Source organism: Oculina patagonica, chromosome 2 (assembly GCF_052425735.1).
Source record: "Oculina patagonica isolate OP01 chromosome 2, crgOcupat, whole genome shotgun sequence".
Classification (NCBI taxonomy): domain Eukaryota; kingdom Metazoa; phylum Cnidaria; class Anthozoa; order Scleractinia; family Oculinidae; genus Oculina; species Oculina patagonica.
Window position 1 is genome coordinate 14,396,723 of NC_135759.1, and position 21,443 is coordinate 14,418,165.

Consider the following 21,443-nt stretch of genomic DNA (forward strand, 5'->3'; position numbering starts at 1 on the left):
TCAGTTAGGTGTGATCAGAAAGAAAAACTTAATATAAGCTTCGTGAAACTAGACTATCAGCAGCCCCTCTTTTCCCTTAGTTACATTCACCATTTTTTCACCTCTCACTTGACAAACTAAAAAATAGAGAAGTGCTCAAAGTCTATTGTGAAACCCTTTCTTGGACCCGGGGGGGGGGGGGGGGGGCACTCAAAAAAGTTTTATACGAGGAGGCTCCGCCCCAAGCTCTTACCCCTTACCCTTTTATATACCATTTTGACAGAAAATGTACCCCTTTCGTATACCTTTTACTGAAAAAAGGTACCCCTTTCATATACCTAAAAGACGTGGCATAGCCTTAGAACAGGAAGTTTTCTTGTCATTTTTATGAAGCGTTTAATAAATTAAAATAATACAGCCATAAAGTGGGCCTGTTCGAAATATTTTAATTACAGGCCTTTTAAAAAACCTAAATGACGGATTTTCATACCCTTTCATATACCTAAACTTGTGAAATCGCTACCCTTTTATATACCTGAAGCCTGAAAAAGGTACCCCTTTCGGGGCGGAGCCTCCCCCGTATAGGCCATTATAGGGAGTACCCCCCCCCCCCCCCGGGTTCTTGGATCAAAAGAGTGATGAATGATTAATAAAACTCTAGAAGAACATCACATGTCTCTCCACACCACGGCTACTTAATTCAATACATTATTCATAATAATTTATCTTCACACTTGGTAGCTACTACCGCCCATCCCTGAGTGCTACACAGGTTATTCAATTTTTATAATGTTGTCGCACGGTGCCGTTACTTTGTGCCATTAAAGGCCACATTCACCAGCCAGTATATACCGGGTGCTGTCTTTCTAGCAGTCGCTGCCTCTGTTCATTACCTCTGCAAAAAGCAATGATAAAAACAATCAGTATCACATCAACAATAGTTTTCATTAAACACCCAAACAGTCGCTGTCATTATTTGGGTAGTTACACCACAATACTCCTGGAACATTGCATGGTGTGACATTGTGTGACTTTTTAATTAGCAGTGGCAAAGGGAACTACAAGATACCACATGACAGTGAACCAAACTCATTTTCTCATGAAATATAATGTGTGAGCTCTTACCGTTTATATCTTCTAACTACTACGAATCCTATTCCTGCCACAATCACTGAAACAAAAACACAACAAAGCAATTTCATTAATGTATGTGTAGTCAGTTCCATGCTGCTAACAAGTGCAACTCAACAAGAGCGGCTTGACTGCCTGTGAAGGTGTTACAATATTATTTTATCGTCCCAGAGTAAAGGACCTTGCTTATGTTTTAGAACTGCTATAAGACATGAATGGGAGGACATCTCCTTTCTGAAAATTAGACTAATCCAGTGGGTTGCAAAGCGCAAGAGGACCAATGACTGCTATAAGTTAGTTTGACAAGATAGTACCTGCACTCTTATGGGTAAATATTATTATTAAAGTTCAGCCCCATGTCCAGTTCCTACAAGTAAACAGAAAGTTAAGGCATTTTCTCCTGAAATAAGCAGAAAATAGCTTCTCTTTCAGAGGGGAGAGGGTATGTGCATACCGGTAATAAGCCAGAGAAATAAACTACCCTGATGAGGAGAAAAAGGTCTAGTTGAAATGGCTGGCCCACTGACTACTCTGTGATCAATATCTTTAGCAAAATCCATCAGAACACGGGTCACCAGCACTTACAACATTGGGGTAACTGTGCATTCTCTGATTCCAAGTGGAACTAAACAAAACTGATTGTTACTATTTTCATGAGTAAAGAAAATATTAAATGCAAAGATAAACAAGTACCTGCTGAGACTACTCCAATAACAGCATAAACAATAGAACTCATTTCACATTCCTGTAAAGGAAAGAAATAAGTATAGCATCATAAATTATCAAAAAAATTAACATAGAAAATGAATTTGCCTTTTTTAACAACATGAAAGAAATTTTCACCAATTGACAGTCAGTAGACTCACAAACCTAACTAGTACTCAAAAGTACTGTGTGCTTGCCTGTTATATTGTAGTCTTTTTGACTCAGTATAGTAACTAGTAACTGATAGACCACAGAAATGTATGATGTATTGTTCAAACAGCCAAGAGTGCAGTAGTTAAGAGGAAATGTCACGAGTGACTTTACTATCGTATGTATCAGGCAGGAAGAAGTATATAGATCTTCATATACATGCATGTGTAAAGTTTTAGCTCATCATTTGTAACATATCAAAATGTCGCACCATTCAAATGGACTGAATAAGACCTTTCAGCAGCTTTTGTTGCTAAGTATTATTTTGTGTGTAAGTAAAATAATGCAAACAGTCTGGCAAGTGCATTTTTTCCTTCCACTATAGATGGCCTCCACTAGTACTCAGTTGGGGGAACAAGCACTAGCTGATGGCTACATCACTTCTCCAAGAAGTGACTGAGCCTGCAGTTTTCGCTCCAGGAGTTGCTAAACAACATGACATATTTGTATGCTCCATTGCTTTTGGAGTACTTGTTAGCACTCATGCTTGTTTCTGATTGGATGAAATAATTCGGAAATACTTCGAGTACTAGTTCCACAAAGATTTGCCAACTGAACTAGGCATTGGGAACAAACTCAAGATGTCACCCATGGCTTAATTGATATAACTTATAATTAATAACTTATATTGCGAAGTATCAATTCACAATTTTCACCTGCACACATCGGCATACTCTGATATTCAAGGTTTTTCAGTCGAGTACTACCAAATGTTAGCAATGTATGTTACCTCAGTTTCTTTATTTCTTGTTTGTAATCCACTACATTCCTCTTCTGGCGTCGAACTGCCTGCGGGGCAAATCTCCTTGGGATCACAAGGCACTGGAGCTTGATCTTGCCACTAAGATATGATCAACAAACAAAAGTTCAACATTAAGGTGTTCAGTCAAGACATTATTTCCTTCATGGCTTCTTACATTGAATTTGCCAGTTGAAATTTCATGAGCATGCCAAGAAATGCACGAGTTATTTAACCCATATGTTCAATGTATTTTGGTATGCAATCGAACGTTCGGTAATCGAACTCAATCGAACACCAATCGTTCGATTGGGTTCGGTAATCGAACATAATCGAACTCACAATAAAATTTAGTCAATCGAACTCAATCGAACGTTCGATTACCGAACAGTGAACAATCGAACTCAATCGAACGTTCGATTACCGAACAACCAACAATCGAACTCAATCGAACGTTCGATTACCGAACTCCTGTTTGTTTATACTGCGTTCATATTGTACGGTGCACCGTTCCCCTAATCCTTTTTAGGCGATTCGCCATACCTCGGGATAGGACGACTGTCTGCACAATAGCCACGGGCACACCAGTCTGCTACGTGGTTGGGAGAAATTTTGCCAAATGTGTGTTCTTCACATATCGAACACAACTGCCTGTGTTGCAGTGAATGAAATGGTGCAACTTCTGTTTGAGTGTAACGGTGAAAAGCAGGGCAGAATCCATATCCTTCCTTCCCCGGGCTTCCTTCTAATATAGAAATGTAAACAATAGTGCATTTCAGTTATTTTAACGTCGTTTTGTTCTCTTCTACCAAATTTATTTTGCTAAACATTGACATTCAGTTCGATATTTGGACTTTTTTTATATTTATTCCATTCAACAAAAGTTGATTTTGATTAGTCCTGCGTGATTTACTTATCAAGAGAAAGATTCCGAACTTGATCCGAACAAAATCGAACCCGATTGAGTTCGATTGTGTTCGATTATGTTCGATTGGTTCGATTGGTTCGAAAATCGAACTCACAGCAAAAGAGATGTTCGATTTTGTTCGATTACCGAACCCAATCGAACGATTGGTGTTTGATTGGGTTCGATTGATTTTTGGTTCGATTTTGTTCGATTGGATACCCCGGGTGTATTGCAATGTACATCCTTGGCATAGCAATTGATAATTATTACACAAGTACAATGTAGATGTGTATGTAAAAAGATGAACAGTTCCAAAGTGTACCAAATTTGAGACGATTTTAGCTTTAGCTTTTTTCTTGTTAGCTTTAAAACACAAACAACTCCAATCATATCTGTGGTATTTAATAATTAAATAATTTATACAGTTGAATCCCGATAATTCGAACTCTCGATAACTTGAACCTCCCGGTAACTTGAACCTTCTTTTCTTCTTACTAATTTTACCCTTGATAACTTGAACTACGAATAATTCAAACTTTTTATGACTTCCCTTGAATGTTCCAGTTATCGGGATTCAACTGTAATAAACTTTTGGAGTTACAATCAACTCTCAAAAATGGACACCAATGGGACCAGCTCCAACTGTCTGTCTAAGAGAGCTTTTGGTCTTAAAGGGATTTAGTTATAACAGTAAAATGTATGAAAATTGCATTGGCAGGCCAACACCAGGTGTCCGTCTAAAGGTGTCCATTTTAAAAGAGAGAGTTGACTGTATACATTTGAATGAGTGTAAAAGGCCAAAGGTTACTCATTTGAAGAGTGCGTTATCAGGGCAGCCCTCCAAGTAAAGACCATTTTAGTCGCCATGGCGACTAAAATTTTGGAGCTGGCGACTAAATTTGAACCAAGGTCGCCAGCCTGGCGACTCAAATTGAGAGGAATGATTGAAAGCATCAGCTTAATTTGGTGACTAAAATTTTTCACTGGCGACCAAAACTTGAATAGTTGGTGGCCAAATGGCCACTAAGGAAAAAAATAAACTTGGAGGGTTGCAGGGGACAGTAATATTACAAGTATCTGCTTCAGTTTTCAATGGATTAAAGGTCAAACTATTTTGACCTTGTATGGTGGCTGTATGCTTGACATGTTGTCTGTGACAAAAGAAGCTCAACTTACAGGGCAGTAATATCGTTCAGGACATTCCTTGCAGGTCGTTTGTCCTCTGTTAACTTGGTACCACCCCAATGTGCACAACGTACAAACCAAAAAATTTCTGCCTGCCTTGACATAACCTAAAATTGCAACAGGAAATGTTTTGATAACTAAAATACCATAGCAAATGGTAAATGAAAATAAATGAAGAAGTGTTCTTACAATAATCTGAGTCCCCAATGGGATTCAAACCCATAACCTTCCAGTTAACGTGCAGACGCTCTAACCACTAAGCTAAGAGACTAATGCTGAAGCGAGGCTATACAGAATTTGTGTGTGGGCACCTTTGTTCAAAGTAAGTGCTAACTAATTGACTTTTAGTGCACAAATCTTATGCAATACAGCCTCTCATTATACTTCTGTCTTGTGACTTCTACTTCATACTCAAAGAAGCAACTCAGCTTACATCGTTCTTTGCTTGATTTAAATCAGATTTTGTTTTGGTCTATGTCTGTTTCTGTATGGATTCAACCAACATCTGCAATAATTTTTGCAATCATAGACTTTAAGGTCAAGCCTGAAATCCTTGATCAAAGATGTGGAACTAAGTAATGTAGCAAGTCCAAAGCCTGCATCTGCGCACTGGTCTGTTCAAATGATAGTTCAATAATGTGAGGCAAACTATCATGCACATCAGACTCCTAGCTGATGAGAAAATAGTATTACATGAGGAGTTATTGTTATGACATGTCCACTTGAAATTGGTAATTTAAACTCAAGGAAATTAACAGGTCAAATGTTCCATGTTCCTGATTGCATACTTGCATGCTCTATTGGCTAACATTGTGTAATAAAAATATCATGATACCTTTTTGACAAAGAGTGCAGTTCTGTGACCCCATAGCATCTGCTTCTTCTCCAGGTGGACAGGGTAAACATTCTTTACATCCCAGCTCACTAAATTAACAATAAAGGCGCGTGCATTATAAGAAACATTACAATACAACAAAACATAAATAATTGAGGACTCAGAGGTAAAAATTGGTTGACAAAAGATCCCCAAAAAGCCTTTCAAACAAATATAAGTTTCAAAGTGGTTCTTACTTGCAGTGTCCACCATACCGACATGGAAAACATTCTGAACTCCCTGGTGAACTAGAAATTGAAAGGAGTTCATTAGAAAAAATGACAATAAATTCATTCTATCAGTTAATTTCAAATTGATGTCAAACCCATAACATTATTACAAGTTATTTTAAGGTGGCTCGACCCAGTTTTTTTTCTAGCGATACCTAACAACTTTGAAACCCTCATACTTAAAGGGATTAATGTCAATGACAAAACTACTATATCACATGCATTACACATAGACTGAACTGCAATATGATATAATTTTTTTGGCGATCAGAATGAATATCACGTGGCAATGACGTCACACAGGGTTTTACTCTGAATTGAATTTTAGGCGGTAACCGCATTTTCTCTCGAGCTCCTCCACGCTACGTATTCCTTGGGTGTTTGCCTTCATCTCAGTGGAGTTTCATCGAAATCTACAAGAGGAATTTTAAAATATCTTGGAATTTCTTTTTAGATGGTATAATTTATGCGTAAAATAAAGTCAAGACTTCATATAAAGAAATTTGCTTCTTTTTTATGTTTAATGAGAGGATTTAGCCCCCATTCCTTTTAGAAATGTCCCATATACTGCATCCAAACCTTTAGAAGAAAGTAGACTTGCGCGATTTCGAAATATATGTAATATATGAATCATAGTGAAGCTCAATGTTTAGCTCTATTTACAAATTTTCCGCCTACTTTCGCAAAAAGCGATTATTTCAAAAACCCGTCGATGAATTTTTTCCAAATTTTTTCAGGGTGACAAATAATCAGTACACCACACAATTCCTAAATTTCATGCTCATTGAAAATATCTAAGGTTGTCTAAACTAAAAACAAAATTGAGTAAACATTGAAGCGATGTCGAAGTTTTGAATAATTTTGTGCTCTGGGATTTCCTATTGTTTCGATTTAAACACAACATCGAATTCCTGTGCACCACGCGTGTAATGACCACGCTTGGCTACCCTCCGAAAGCTTTCCGAAATAGTTCGGAATATGGTAATATTCTCATCGAGTTCAAGTAAACAATAATGGATGAATGAATACATTTCCAACTGAAGAAAGCAGTCACACAACACCAAACTCAAAGCCGGTTAACTTTTATCTCAGCCAAGACGTCGACCCAACAAGAAAAACTAATGCGTGACAATTTCTTTTCCCTTGTTCCATATTTCGGAAAGATTTCGGAAAGCTTTCGGAAGGTAGCCAAGCGTTGTCATTTTACGCGTGGTGCACAGGAATTCGATGTTGTGCTTAACTCGAAACAAAAGGAAATCCCAGAGCACAAAATTATCTCAAACTTCGACATCGCTTCAATGTTTACTCAATTTTGCGTTAAGTTTAGACAACCTTAGAAATTTTCAATGAGCATGAAATTTAGGGATTGTGTGGTGTACTGATTATTTTTCATCCTGAAAAATTTTGGAAAAATTTCATCGACGGGTTTTTGAAATAATCGCTTTTTTGCAAAAGTATCCGTAAAAATGGTAAATAGAGCTAACCATTGAGCTCTACTCTGATTAAGATATTTTCATATTTTTCGAAATCGCGCAAGTCTACTTTCTTCTAAAGGTTTGGATGTAGTATATGGGACATTTCTAAAAGGAATGGGGGCTAAATCCTCTCATTAAACATAAAAAAGAAGCAAATTTCTTTATATGAAGTCTTGACTTTATTTTACGCATAAATTATACCATCTAAAAAGAAATTCCAAGATATTTCAAAATTCCTCTTGTAGATTTCGATGAAATTCCACTTAGATGAAGGCAAACACCCAAGGTATACGTAGCGTGGAGGATCTTGAGAGAAAATGCGGTTACTGCCTAAAATTTGATTCAGAGTAAAACCCTGTGTGACGTCATTGCCACGTGATATTCATTCTGATCGCCACAAAAATTATATCATATTGCAGTTCAGTCTATGTGTAATGCATGTGATATAGTAGTTTTGTCATTGACATTAATCCCTTTAAGTATGAGGGTTTCAAAGTTGATAGGTATCGCTAGAAAAAAACTGGGTCGAGCCACCTTAAAGTCAAGTTACATTATGGCCTGGCTATGGAAGAAAAGATAGTCAAGACCAATAATAACTTATCATTATAATAAGCTGGCAGAGCTACAATGTACGCAATCAAATTCAGTATATGTACATGTAAGCATGCACTTTAAACCATGCTGGTAGTGCAATCAATCTACTTCTTGCTGGTTTTCTAGTAATATATCAAACACAAGAGGCAGTACTGTTTCATTTGGATATCTAAACACCGAGAAGGAAGTTGCAAATACGACAAGCAAAGTATTTGTGACGAAACTCAAGGTGTTTGGATGGTCGATGAAACACTGTCTCAAGTGTTTGATATACCTTCTCAATCAAAACAAAAACTATGGAGGGAATGGAAAAAACTCCTTCACGGTCATGATTTTCTTTGTTTTAACTTGATAAATTATCAATGAGTTTGAGAAGTACATTTCCACAATTTTTTCCACTTTTTCATCTGCCAGTAGTATTTTTGTGCCTTTTCAGCGCACCAAAATGTCTTGCCTCTCTTTTGACCAGTATTATCATAAGGTTGAAAAAACCAAGTGAAGAACAAAATGATGAGAAAACGCCATGTGTGACAATTGAAGGTTGACTAGTTGCAACCGAAATTATGCAAATTCTGGCCAGTTTCCCACAAGCTTGCCGCTTGAGGCCAGACAGCAATCCAATCAACAATTGAGTTTTGAATTGAGTCCCTGTTTTTGTTCACATTGAATTGCTCAATTCAAGAACAGAATATTGAAGCAATGAATGAAATCAAAATTCTTTTAATAAATAAATATTATTAATTCACCCTTGATACATGTAGGAATGCTTGAGCTGTTTCAATTGTAGTGTTTAAATTCATCACCAATAGATGAGCTTGGGGAATGGTGTCTTAGGTATGGTGGAGCCACACATGCTTCTAGCAAATGCGAAGGTATCCATCGCAAACCTGAGAGCGGCAACCACCATGCTAGGTACCGTCACACTGATGGGATCAGTGGAATACTTACCAAATCCAATGCTTACCCCATGAAAGGGTGGGGGGAGTAGGAGCAGAAAAGCATGGTTTAACTTGAGCAGAAGACCACACAAATTATAACTGCATGTCTTAACATGGCTTGAACGGCAAGCATGATACCCCACAGATCCAATATGTATGACTGCCACAATGCACCCCTGACAGAATTGGTTTGAGTTTAACTTAGCCTAAATTTCATCTAGCCCAATTCCATTTTGACCAGCATTGGTTTGAGTCTAATGTCACCTAAATTCCATTAAGCTACAGTCATATAAAATAGTTAAATAAGAAGGTTAAAGAATAAATTCATAACAGCGTAACAATCAAGAGGCAAATTACTTACTTGGAAGAGAATCCTTTTTTGCAAGGTTTGCACTTCACTTCTCCAGAATTATCTTGGTATTCACCCGGTTTGCATTCGATGCACATTTTTTGTCCTTCTTTATCTTGCACAGTGCCTTGTTTACAAGGAAAACACAACTCCTTGCCAGGATCTTCTTGGTAATGTCCCACAGGACAAGGTAAACATTCTGTTTTTCCTGTTACATTCTGAAAGTGACCAGACGGGCATTCTACACAAAATGAGCTCTTTTCACATGAGCCTTTCTCTGTACAACTCTTGCATTCAGGGACACCTGAAAATTATATAGAGGCAAAACATATTATGGGCACAGATAATTCCAGAATATCTTCAACTGAAGTTAAGTGCACTTTCAATCACTCTCTTTTCGGAACAGGAATACCGTAAAGTTCCGTGTATAAGCCGCACCCGTAGATAAGCCGCACCCCCGATTTGGAAGCTCAAATTTCGAAAAAAAAAAATATAGACAAAAAAGTTTGAAGTTCAAGTGAAGTTCTATTGGTAAACAAACAAGACAAACAAGCACGGTTTCTATACACTGACACGGCAGTTGTTGCAATGTTTAATATGAATTAAGTCTTATGAAAGCAAAATTTCACTCGTCATACCCTCTTTTTAGTTTGAATTCACAATATCTTAAACTTGAGATGCTCTCTTGATGTCATTTTTTCAAGAAATTCACGTCTAAACACTCGATGAAATCAGCTGTGAAATTCATACGCGAATGAATGCTTAGTAACCAAGCTTGAAATGTGGAGAGGAGTCTGGGCATCACAAAACAAACATGGCGGCATTTTCCTTTAGTTTGGCCCTCGTATATAGAAACCACGTTATCAAGATTCTTGAAGACTGCTACCCACAACAGTATAAAAACTTCATGCAGAATAGGAGTTTGATAATCCAAAAGATTTATTTGCTGTGAAGGTCAATAAAAAAGCGAAGCGGTCGGGCATTTTTTGCCTCGTGAGTACTTGCGATTATCTTGGTAATTCTCGGACGCGACGGAAAGCCAAGCGTTGAAGTGACCGGCAGGTGTCGCTGCAAACAGCTTTGCAGAGGAAAGAAAAGGCAGTGAACGACAACAAAGTTTTCAGGTTGTTACATTTTATTCAGTGGTGTCTTGAAAAGTTTATTATGAATGTTAATTAGGCCTTTGGGAACTCCAACCATAGATGTTTCCGTAGATAAGCCGCACCCCCGATTTTTGACTAAGATTTAAGGAAAAATGTGCGCTTATACACGAACTTTACGGTACATTCAAATTATTCCAGAATAGCCATTCCATCTTAAATCTTAAAATGATTACAGTATTCCATTTATGGAATAGTCCAAGTGTGGAGTTGGTTTTTAGAGAGTAGAGCTACAGTACTACCCTACCTTCCCTACACTACCTCCCTACATAATAGAATAACTAATTGAGAAACCCTTATCGGCCAAAGGAAATGAGAAGAAGCTCTCCTCTGACTGCAGAAGTATCTTATTTGCACACAACATATTTTATCTAATCATCCTTTGTTTTTTTTTTTTTTCTTTAATCTTTAGAAGACTCACTACATATACATTTGTTTAACCCTACATATATTACATTACACAGTAATTATATTATGTTACACAAACATACTACATTATTATGTTATACGTTACAAAAGTAATTACGGTACATGTTAAACACCTAATCTCCAAAAAACTTAATAATCTTATACATTATATTACAAAGAGTTGATAATTGGCTTCCACTTTTCAACGTGAGTTTTCAGTTTGTTATTTTTTAGGGCAATGGATCGCTAATTGATTCAATGTATTTTATTTTTATGATAACATTGGCAGGGGTAGATTAGGAGATTGACCTTTTACCAATAATAATAATATGATTTAGAAGTAATTGAGATTGACTAGCGATGATCGTTATTTAAAAATCAATATTTATTTATGGAAGCCAAAGAACAACGGACCCAAAAGTCGATCAGCATAACAAAAAAGATGCTGAGAGATTCCTCAGACGTGTGAAGAAAGTACAAAGAGGAGAGCATATTTTCATTTTTATAGAGATTTTTGTGTACAGTATCCGATTGAGAATTTTTATTGAAAATTTTTTATTCTTCAATTAAGAAGTGGAATTAAGTAAAATGTTTCCCAGTTAGCGTATTTGAAATAATTAACAATTTCCTACGGGGAATATCGCTCTAGCCGACGAGGCCGTAGGCCGAGGGCTAAAATCAGACGATATCCGCAAATAGCAGGATATTGTTTTATTATTCAACAAATTTCAACGAAACACATTTTGGACATAGAAAAATTTAATTATGCAGCGCTTTACAAGATTTCGGACGAATCTTCGCAACCTACGAATACCGCAGGATATCTGTTATGTACGGATGACAGATATCGTTAACATTTTGACCATATATGGGCAGCGCGCGCATCTGTTGAATAATAATGTTGTATATTTGTGTCGTGCCGCTGGGTCTACTTGAATCGTCTCCACCAATTCCCAGTATAGCTTTTTCGAGTTAATCGAATCAAGCGGAAAGCATTTACCATTTAAATAGACGGTATGTTGCAATACAGGTCGGATGTAAGATTCAATAGGAGTCCCATTCGAGTTAATTAGGGCTTTCCACGGAGAAGGAAGAGAGTCAAAAATACCCAGTAGTGAGAAAAATTCAATAAGCGTAAGCCCAATTGTCGCAAAAGAGGGCCAAGGCTTTAGCTTGCCGTTCTTGGTCAGAATGTCAGAAATGAAAGTGATACCCTTTGAGAATAGTCTTCTGTAAAAAATAGGTTTGCCGTTGATGCGTACGAATTGATTGTTCCAGAGGATTTGGTTTAGAACTTCGCCACGGGACTCGGCAGGTTTGGTCGTTAATTTTGACCAGACATCAAGACAGTCTCTGTAAAAGCTGGGAATATGGTCTGGTAGGTCAGCAGGATTGAAATTGCAGTATAAGAGAAATTTTCTGCCATAGTCCTTGAGAAAGAACAAAAGAAAGTGTTTCCATGGGCTGTCGTAATCCTCAATATATTTTTTAAGACAGATAATGCGTTGGGTATCGATAAGAGTATTAACATGTGGCATTCTTAGACCACCATTCTTATAATCACTGATTAGTGCTAAGCGTTTAATTTTGTCACATCCCTTCCAGATGAACCTGTAGATAATGGAGTTAAGCTCTTTGATTATTTTTTTCGTGGAGCACATGAGTGATGCGCGAAACATAAATTTTGGTATAAGAAATGTCTTAACGACCTGGATTTTGCCATATAAAGTCAAGTTCCGCCATCTCCATCCTGCTAGGGTATCGGAAAGCGACTTTAGAGTTTCATCATAGTTGAGCTCTTGTTTTTTCTTCAAATCGTAGGTAAAATGAACGCCAAGAATTTTAATTGGTTTATTAACTTTGTCGATACCAGCAGGAAAGGGTTGGTCGTTATCGTGGCTGGTTCCTAGCCATAAAGCTTCGGTTTTCTCCGCGTTGAGCTTCAAGCCAGAACACAATCCAAATTTATGAAGAGTCGTGGAAAGATTTTCGAGGGAGTTGACGTCATGTAAAAACGTTGTCAGATCATCGGCGAAAGCTGCAAGTTTGATTTCCTTGTCAACGACAATACCTTTTATACTCACGTCACTTCTGATTCTAACAAGCAACACTTCGAGAGCAATGATAAAGAGGTATGCCGGCAGCGGATCCCCCTGCCTGACACCTCTTCGAACGTCAAAAAGCTGAGAAGAAAAGCCGTTGTTTATAACACAGCTCGATATGTTACAGTACAGTACAGAAACCCAACGGATAAACGATTCACCGAAGTTAAAAGCTCGCAAGGCTTTAAATAAGAAGGACCAGCTTAGTGAGTCAAAAGCTTTCTCGAAATCAAAGGCAACCATTAGACCAGACAGCTGTTGAATCTTAGTGTACTCCATGATATCTTCAATGGTGCGGATAGCATCAAAGATCGTTCTTCCTCTGACATAAGCATATTGGTCAGCCTGTATGATCTCTGGTAAAATTTTCTCTAAGCGTAGAGCGAGGGCTTTTGAAGCAATTTTCATATCCACGTTAAGAAGAGAAATTGGCCTCCAATTTTTGATGTACCTTCTATCTCTGTCTTTTTTGTCTATTAATTTAATAATGGCTTGCTTTTGTGAGGTGGATAGTTCGCCGTGCTCAAAGGAATAGTTCAGGGAGTCTGTGAGCTGCTGACCTAATAAATACCAGAAAGTTTTATAGAATTCAGCTGTGAGTCCGTCATTTCCAGGGGTCTTGCCATTAGGAAATTTATTTAGCGCTTCAAAACATTCAGTGCGCGTAAGCAGTCCTTCACAACTCATTGACGAATTGTTATTTAACGTGGGTATGTTCGGATTTTCTAAAAAGTCAAAAGCAAATTCTTCGCCTTCTTCGGAGTCATGGTTGCTATATAGGTTTTGATAAAAGTCTCTAAGCTCGTTTATTATAGATTTAGGATTGACTGTAATTTTTCCGGTGGAATCATAAAGTCGCCTTACAGCAGTTTTACCACACCTAGTTTTTTCCAAATTCAAAAAGTATTTTGAGTTTTTCTCGCCGTTCTCGTACCAATTGATTCTAGACCGCACAATGTAGCCGCGCACGACATAGTCATGGAGAAGCTCATATTCGTGTTTTGCAGCTTCAAGGTCGTTTACATTGTTTTGTGAGGGGTCGTTGTTACAGATCGATTCGTGTTTCTTTACCTTCTTTTCCGCTTCAGCCAGGCGTTCTCTGCGCTCTTTCGCTTTTTCTTTGCTGTATTTGATAGTAAAAGATCTAATCCTATATTCAACTAAGTCCCACAGAACTCGTTTGTCAACAACTTCTTTAAATTCCTCAAGCCATTCAGAATATTTTATGGTGATACGTTCAACGTTGGAGGAATCTTCTAATAAACTTGAGTTGAATCTCCTGTAGGACGGAACATGAGGTTGTTTGTCCAGACTGTTAAGAAGCAGAGTAACTGCTGAGTGGTCTGACTTGATAGCAAGAATAATCTCAGTTTTAGATACATCGTCTTGAGTTGCTCTACTTATGAGCCAGTAGTCCAGCCGTCGCTTAATAAACGGCCTTTTCTGAGTCCATGTAAAGTTCTTTTTATCGGGGTGGTGTATGCGCCAAATATCAATTAGATCATAAGCCGTCATTAGTTCTTCAATCTTTCGCACCGAAGGTTTCGTCTCAATTCTACCCCCGAGATTGTCCAGTGTGGGATTCAGGTGGGTATTGAAATCGCCTCCGATAATGATCTGGCAGTCTGGATCTACATCCAGCTCATCCAACACGGATTTAACGTCGTCGAAAAATTTACATTGCTCGCGACTTTTAGTGGGTGCATATAAGTTTACCAACAGGAATGGAGAATCTTGGATGGTTGCTTCGACAACGATATATCTGCCTTCGGTGTCAATATGCTCACCTTTAATTTCGAAATGAAGCTCGCTATTGAATAGAATTAACACGCCTCTGCCATGATTGGTACCGTGAGCAAACATCATTTTACCTTGCCACTGAAATTTCCATTCATTTTCAATTTCTGGAGTACTGTAGGTTTCTTGTAAAAAAAAACTATATCGGCATTGTGCTGTTTGGCCCATGTAAAAATAGATTTTCTTTTGAAATTGTCGCGAATCCCTCGAGCATTTAGAGACAATAGGTTAAAATTGTAATTAGCCATGAATCTCAATTGGATCCATTGAAAGGCAGGCCATAAAACAATAAACGAGTGAAAGCCATGAAAAGGAGTTATTCCATTTATGGAATAGTCCAAGTGGTGGATTTTGCGGTTGGTGTTTTATGAGAGTCAGAGCTACATGTACTACCCTACCTTCCCTACACTACCCCCCTACACTCAATTTCTAGAATATACCGGTAAGTTTTGGAGAAACTCCTTAATCGGCTCAAACAAGGAAATGAGAAGAAGCTTCTCCTCCTGACTGCAGAAGTATCTTATTTTGCACATCAACATAATATTTATCATAATCATCCTGGTTTGAAATGTTAAAATAGAGAAAGTTACATTGTAATACTCACTGTTGTTTGCAAATGTTCCCTTTGGACAAGCTTGACAGGTAACATTGGTGATGTTGGTACTGACAGCATGAATCCCCAGCAGTCCAAAACTCCCCAACAGGTCAGCTGCATTTCACATTAAATAATAATTATAAAATTATTATTATTACTTCATTTATAAAATTCATATATTTTAAAACTTTAGCAAGCAAATGAACTTCCACAAAATAAAACTGAACAGTTACTTATTTCTTTACATTTGTGCAGTATACACAATAAACTGTATGCAGAAGGTACATTGTATTTTTGTCTACTCACCTTCTATTCCAATCACACAAATGTAAACGTTTTTGATTACATTAAAGATGAACCAAAATTTTTGGGCTCAATAGCTCCAAAACAAATAGAATTTTCACAGGTTTTTACACCAAGGTACACCTAATTTTCAAAATAAAAAAGTCCACAAGTGACTTGTTGTGTCCCAAACAATCTGAAGCTTTGTTAAACATGTTTAAAAAATTATACTTTGACCAACTGGTAAGCTAATTACATGTAGGTATTACATTATTGATGGTGGTAGAGAATTCTTTGTGATTCATGAAAGGCCTTTTCCCATAAACTGTGAAATGGCTCTATTTTTTCTCGTGAAACATGATATGGTTAAATAGCTGTAAACTTTGAATCGACTTCTTTTCATGACAATTGCAAAATACTGTTTTTTTTTGGCCCAGAAATGAGACTGTAAACCATAATAATTATTCTTTCTTTCTACAAAAGAAATTTTCAGTAAGTATAACCAGTGCTTGAGAGTAACTGATTGTCATTCTGGGTCCCAGGTCACTCAGTCTACTCCAATAGGAAATTTGACACCTTTTATCTTAGTTTCATGAAATGGTTATTTTATTTTGCTAGAAACTTGAAATGGCCATTTAATTTATTTATGAAACGTGATCTAGACCTCATCCTTCACCACCCTCATTATAATAACACCCATTCTAGTAAGTTCTGTTCGATATTTTAAATTCTGAAAAGTAAAGCTTGTTTAAGCATGTTTACCTACTTTAAACCAATTTTAAGACAGGGCAAACAAATAAGAGCAATGGTAAACTTCATGTGCACTGGTTGTGCATACTTTAACGACTTTATAACTTCTTAAAATAATAGTTATGTAACTCAACGTGAAGTTGTATGAAAATGCCTTTAAAAGACCCCGGGCTACAAAGTTCAAAATCTTTCGGAAGATATTCTATCGTGCACGTCTATTTGTTGTTTTTTCTTCCAATGCAACATTTTAAGATTTGTTCATGCAACATAAAAAGAACAACAGTTTGCGTAACAAATGGATATTGATTCACCGCTGAATTTGTGAATGGCCTCACGAAATTGTTTGTTTGACACAGCGCGATCAAAATGTAACGTGAATTAGATCAAGTCAAGTAACAGTGCATTTACTTACCTGCGAAATATGACAACAACACGGAGAAATTAATCAGGGTATAACACTGTACCATTTCCAGATACTTTTGTGGTCATCTCAATGACATTTTGAGCCCAGTAACTCTTTGTGATTTCGTAATATTAATATTCAACTGCGAACTCGTGACTCACAAAAAACATAAACAAATCTTTCCGCCCGAATTCTTGCGCTATTGCGCGTATTCTTTGATTACAATCCGCTGGATAGTTACCAGTTAACCTGCGATCAGGCGTTGGATCAGGCGACCGATCAGGCGTTCTCAGGCGTTATTTTTATTTTTCTCGCGAAAAAAAGAAAGCCTGATCGCAGGTTTACGGTGGCCTATAGAGGACATGCCACCCACATTTTATTTTAATTTTATCGCGCGATAACTAAAAATTATCGCGCGATAAATTCATAATTTATCGCGCGATAATTTTCATTTATTGAGGGATATTTTCTTTATTTATCGCGCGATAAATATATTTTCGCTTGACTAGGCGTGATATTGAACTAGTCACGCAGGGTGTTTATTCATTTACACACAACACTAACAAGATGCGTTGCCACGTCACTTTGGAATTCCTTTTACTTTTAGGAATAGTACGTTTATGCAGCGGCGTATTACCGACTTACATTGGCAATGAATTGCATAATACACTCGAGAGGGATGATTTGATTAATCACTACTTTTCTCTTGGCCTGGCTTACTCGGAGATTCTTGCTTTTCTTTTATGTTTTCATGGAATTGAAATGAGCTTACGCCAGCTTAGACGAGTGCTTAGGCGTGAGGGTCTTCGTAGAAGAAAAGACCAGGGAAATTTTAACGCGATAGAAATGAACTCGAGGGTAGTGGAAACAGGATTGCTATTTTTTAAACAATTTTTTAAATAATTTTTTAAACAATTTTTTTAAAAAAAAGTTAAATTTTTTTAAAAAAATTCTAGTGAGCAGCACACAGCAACAGCTAGTTCTTGTCAACTTGCTTTATTTTCTCCGACCGGTTTCGTCTGATCATACAGACTTCTTCAGGGAGTTTGAACAAGATACATAAAGGAACTTATTTTATACCTATGCTATAGAGTACAAATCACGTTCCAGCTAGGGTGTGAACAGCAAAAAACACCTACAGATCTGCGTATGACTAAAATCCTGCAAATGTGCAATGTTTGATTTTGGGGCTCACGGATTTAACGTTAATTCCTCGCGAAGCGAGGCCGAAGGCCGAGCGTAGCGGGGTGTATATAATTTTGTCCCTCAAAGGGCTCAGGCGGGATGAAGTCTCGTGTGGAGTTTACGCAGCCTCGTCCCCAGTCGTCCCCGGCGAATTTGGATGTGACGTCACCCGTCAAGCTTGTCGGGAAAGTTCGCCTAGGACGCCTGGCAATATCGCGCTCGGTTCCAGTCCTCCTCCGCTCACTCGCATAGCGCGGTATGGCCTGGGGACGAGGCTGGAGTTTACGGTCATATATATTTGTGAGCTTGGTGTCTGGCGGAAATGACGTCACACGGCCGCGCGCTGGTGGCCTAATGGTAAGGCGTCGAACTTCAAATCAGATCTTCGGGACTGAGGGCGGGGGTTCGAACCCCGCTAGGTTTTTTTTTTTTTTCTTTTTTCTTTTTTTTTTGTAGGTTCGAATCCTGAGCCTTTCATTTTTATCGTTTTTCTCTTCGGATTACAATAACACTGATTTCCACATAATACTCCCTCAATCCCCTCAACGCCTATTCAGGCTAAACCTTTCATGGCCATCAGGGGCGCGCGGGCGGAGGGTTCGAATCCTCCTGCCGTTCGTTCTTCTTTTTTTAATGCCCTGAAATAAATGTCCAAAATGCGAATATCCAATAATTTGTCGATGATTTTGAAAATAGCCTGCGCTTCCCAACGCTTTATACCTCTTTACGAACCAGAAAGAGCCGCCATTTTGAAAGCGGAGTAGACCCTGGGAACGAGGGTGTCGCGGCCATGTCCGTTACTAGGCAACAATAACAAATCACCGGTTAAAACCGGTTATCACTCCTTATTTATAACACCCCCCTCCCTCCCCAACCCAGAGCTTCGCGAGGCCCTGCGAGTCACGTATTACTAGTTAAACATAGCATAGGTATAAAATAAGTTCCTTTATGTATCTTGTTCGAACTCCCTGATGAAGTCTGTACGATCAGACGAAACCGGTCGGAGAAAATAAAGCAAGTTGACAAAAACTAGCCGTTGCTGTGTGCTGCTCACTAGAATTTTTTTAAAAAAATTTAAAAAATCCTCTACTGTAGCAGTCATTGTCGTCTCGTCTGCAGCAATAGTGCAATACAGGATCACGTGCAGACCTGTGCAAGCTGTCCCAGTCCATTTTATGACGCGATAAATTCTAACTTATCGCGCGATAACTTTTCATTTATCGCGCGATAATTATGAATTTATCGCGCGATAGATTTTATTTATCGCGCGATAATTTTTAGAATCGCGCGATAAAATTAAAATAAAATGTGGGTGGCATGTCCTCTAGGTTAGTTACCAGTTCTCTCACTGCTCTCTCACTCTGTCCAAGCAAAATGGCGGACATTTCGTCTAGTGTGTGGATTTGCTTGCTTTACTGATTTTACGCGTTTCCAGTAAAGATAAAAGCCCAGTTGCAAGCAACTATAGAATCTTTAATTTCTGGAACATCGGCCAAGACTTAATTCTCCGAGCTTCTGTCTCAATTTTTTTTGCAGTTTTTAAAATGCAGTGGGTAAGAGCAATATTCAATGCCTTCGGAAGGACAAGACGGCTTGTTGGAACCGATCTACATGGAAATCAATATTATGAAACCATTCGGGAAGGAAGAAAGCCAAAGAGAGAGATGATTACTAAAATACAACATGTAGAATACACTCCTGATTTGATCCCAATAGAATGGGAAGCGTGGATAAGAGGAAAAAGAGAGGACGCTCCGACACTTGAAGAATTGCTATCCGAACAGAAAAGAGTTAAGACTCTCAAAGAAAGGGCAAGACAAGTGGAAGAAAAGGACAGAGAGCAACTGGAGCAACAAGCTTTAGAGGACGCTCCACCTCAGATAGCAGCACAAGTTGGACATGCCGCTGCACCACTATACGAGAGTTTAGACAATAGGACCCAGCCCACAAGCACCGGCACAACATTTCAGCCAGGAGAGTGGGCGCCAGGGTCAAATCCTAAGGGAAAGGACAGTGAAGAAACTTTTGAGCCTGAGTCCTGGGTACCACCTGGTAATCAACCTCCAGTGAAATAAAGCGGCAGTGATGTTCATTCTTGTCCCCGGAGCCACATGTCCCACTTAGCCAGCTGAGCCTGTGCACGAGGAGTAGGTGGCTCTGGGGACACATGATTTGATTGGCTACATTTTAACAAAAGGAAATTCAAATCAAGCCAATCAAATTCACCATTTTAAACTCGAGTATAACAAAGGGATTTTAAAATAACTCATTTGATTGGCTGTTCCTTTTGTTAAAATCCAGCCAATCAGATCATGTGTCCCTAGAGCCACTTGTTTCTTGTGCACACGATCAGCTGGCTAAGAGAGTTCAAGTGGTTCTGGGAACAAGAATGCGGTGATGCTGTGGTTAATTCTTTTCCAACCAGCATAATAATACCGGAAGATAATTATTCAGTGAGATCAGAGATCCATGATGGAGTCTATATCTTTTGAAAATTAGAATAACTAATAAGAAACACTATACATTTTCTCTATTGAAGACCTTCAAAGTACCTGTTACTTATCTCTTTTGTGAGTAAGTGTCACTTCAGGCCCCTACAGAACACCTCCATTCCCCTCAATTTTCCTTTTCTTCTTTTAAGAGTGCCAATGTACAAGATTCGTGAATCACTCATGGTGAATGGATTTTTGGCTGGCTGCTAAACACAAACCTCTCAAATGTAAAATCAGGTATTGGTGGCCATTCTGAGGGGTCAGTATCCTAGGGACCTAGTGGTATTTGTCCGCTGAGGACAGCCCTGAAAAATATGTGTAAAATACTTGTAACTCATCCACCACAAGGAAAAACATTTAATTTAAGTGCTTTGACTTTATGTCTTATTTCCTCTGGTCATCAGCAAAGAAGATAATGCAGTAGCCTCCAACAAAAGAATTCATGTGATAATTTGAAAGAAAAATTAATTAATAGAGATTTTTCCTTCTAGAAAGTTTGAGAAGACATGTATTCTGTAAGGGTTTTGCTGTAACGATACATGTATACTTTTCATCAACACTAAAAAGAAAACGGCTCCATAAACTGCAGTGAACACTATGAATTATTTTGTATTAATACTGCATTCATGAAAAGCTTCATATTTTCTTTAAGGTTTTAGTTTATTTTAATTTCCGATCAGACTAAATGCTATAAAAAGGCTTTCTCCGTTTATAATTTTGGTGTTAGTTTTTCTCACATTTTATGTAACTTTGCATAATAATTGCGGGCCCAAGAGAGGCCCGCAACCCTAATCTTGACAGTGACCAGCGGATTGCGTTTTACGCGTGCGCGCCACGTTTATAAACCGAATAGAGAAGCGGAAGTTGAAAATTTTTGTTCTTCCACTAAGCACGATCGGAATGCGAAAATGTGTCAATCACGACAGTTTGTCGTAACACCGGAAGAGAAAAAT

General features: G+C 38.2%; 2 protein-coding genes across 4 annotated transcripts; one reads left to right on the plus strand and one right to left on the minus strand.

Moving 5' to 3' along the window:
* Nucleotides 1–604: 604 nt before the first annotated feature.
* Nucleotides 605–17,024, minus strand: LOC144643097 (uncharacterized). The gene is made up of 10 exons (XM_078502237.1): nt 16,823–17,024; nt 15,388–15,492; nt 9,329–9,620; nt 5,928–5,978; nt 5,692–5,780; nt 4,848–4,963; nt 2,756–2,866; nt 1,804–1,855; nt 1,105–1,150; nt 605–874 (listed from the first exon to the last, which is right to left on the minus strand). The coding sequence occupies exons 1-10, from the start codon at nt 16,875–16,877 to the stop codon at nt 814–816; spliced, it is 978 nt and encodes a 325-aa protein (XP_078358363.1). The 5' UTR covers nt 16,878–17,024; the 3' UTR covers nt 605–813.
* On the plus strand, nt 15,357–20,865 carry LOC144643098 (NADH dehydrogenase [ubiquinone] 1 alpha subcomplex assembly factor 2-like). Of its 3 annotated transcripts, none has more exons than XM_078502240.1 (2): nt 15,357–15,487; nt 19,535–20,865. In XM_078502240.1, exon 2 carries the CDS (start codon nt 19,543–19,545, stop codon nt 20,071–20,073), a length of 531 nt encoding a protein of 176 aa, XP_078358366.1. In that variant the 5' UTR covers nt 15,357–15,487; nt 19,535–19,542; the 3' UTR covers nt 20,074–20,865. The 3 variants fall into 3 exon arrangements, with proteins under 3 accessions (XP_078358366.1, XP_078358364.1, XP_078358367.1); XM_078502238.1 differs by lacking the exon at nt 15,357–15,487 and adding an exon at nt 17,006–17,152 and having other exon boundaries at nt 19,327–20,865; XM_078502241.1 differs by lacking the exon at nt 15,357–15,487 and adding an exon at nt 17,109–17,152.
* The last annotated feature ends 578 nt before the right edge of the window (nt 20,866–21,443 follow it).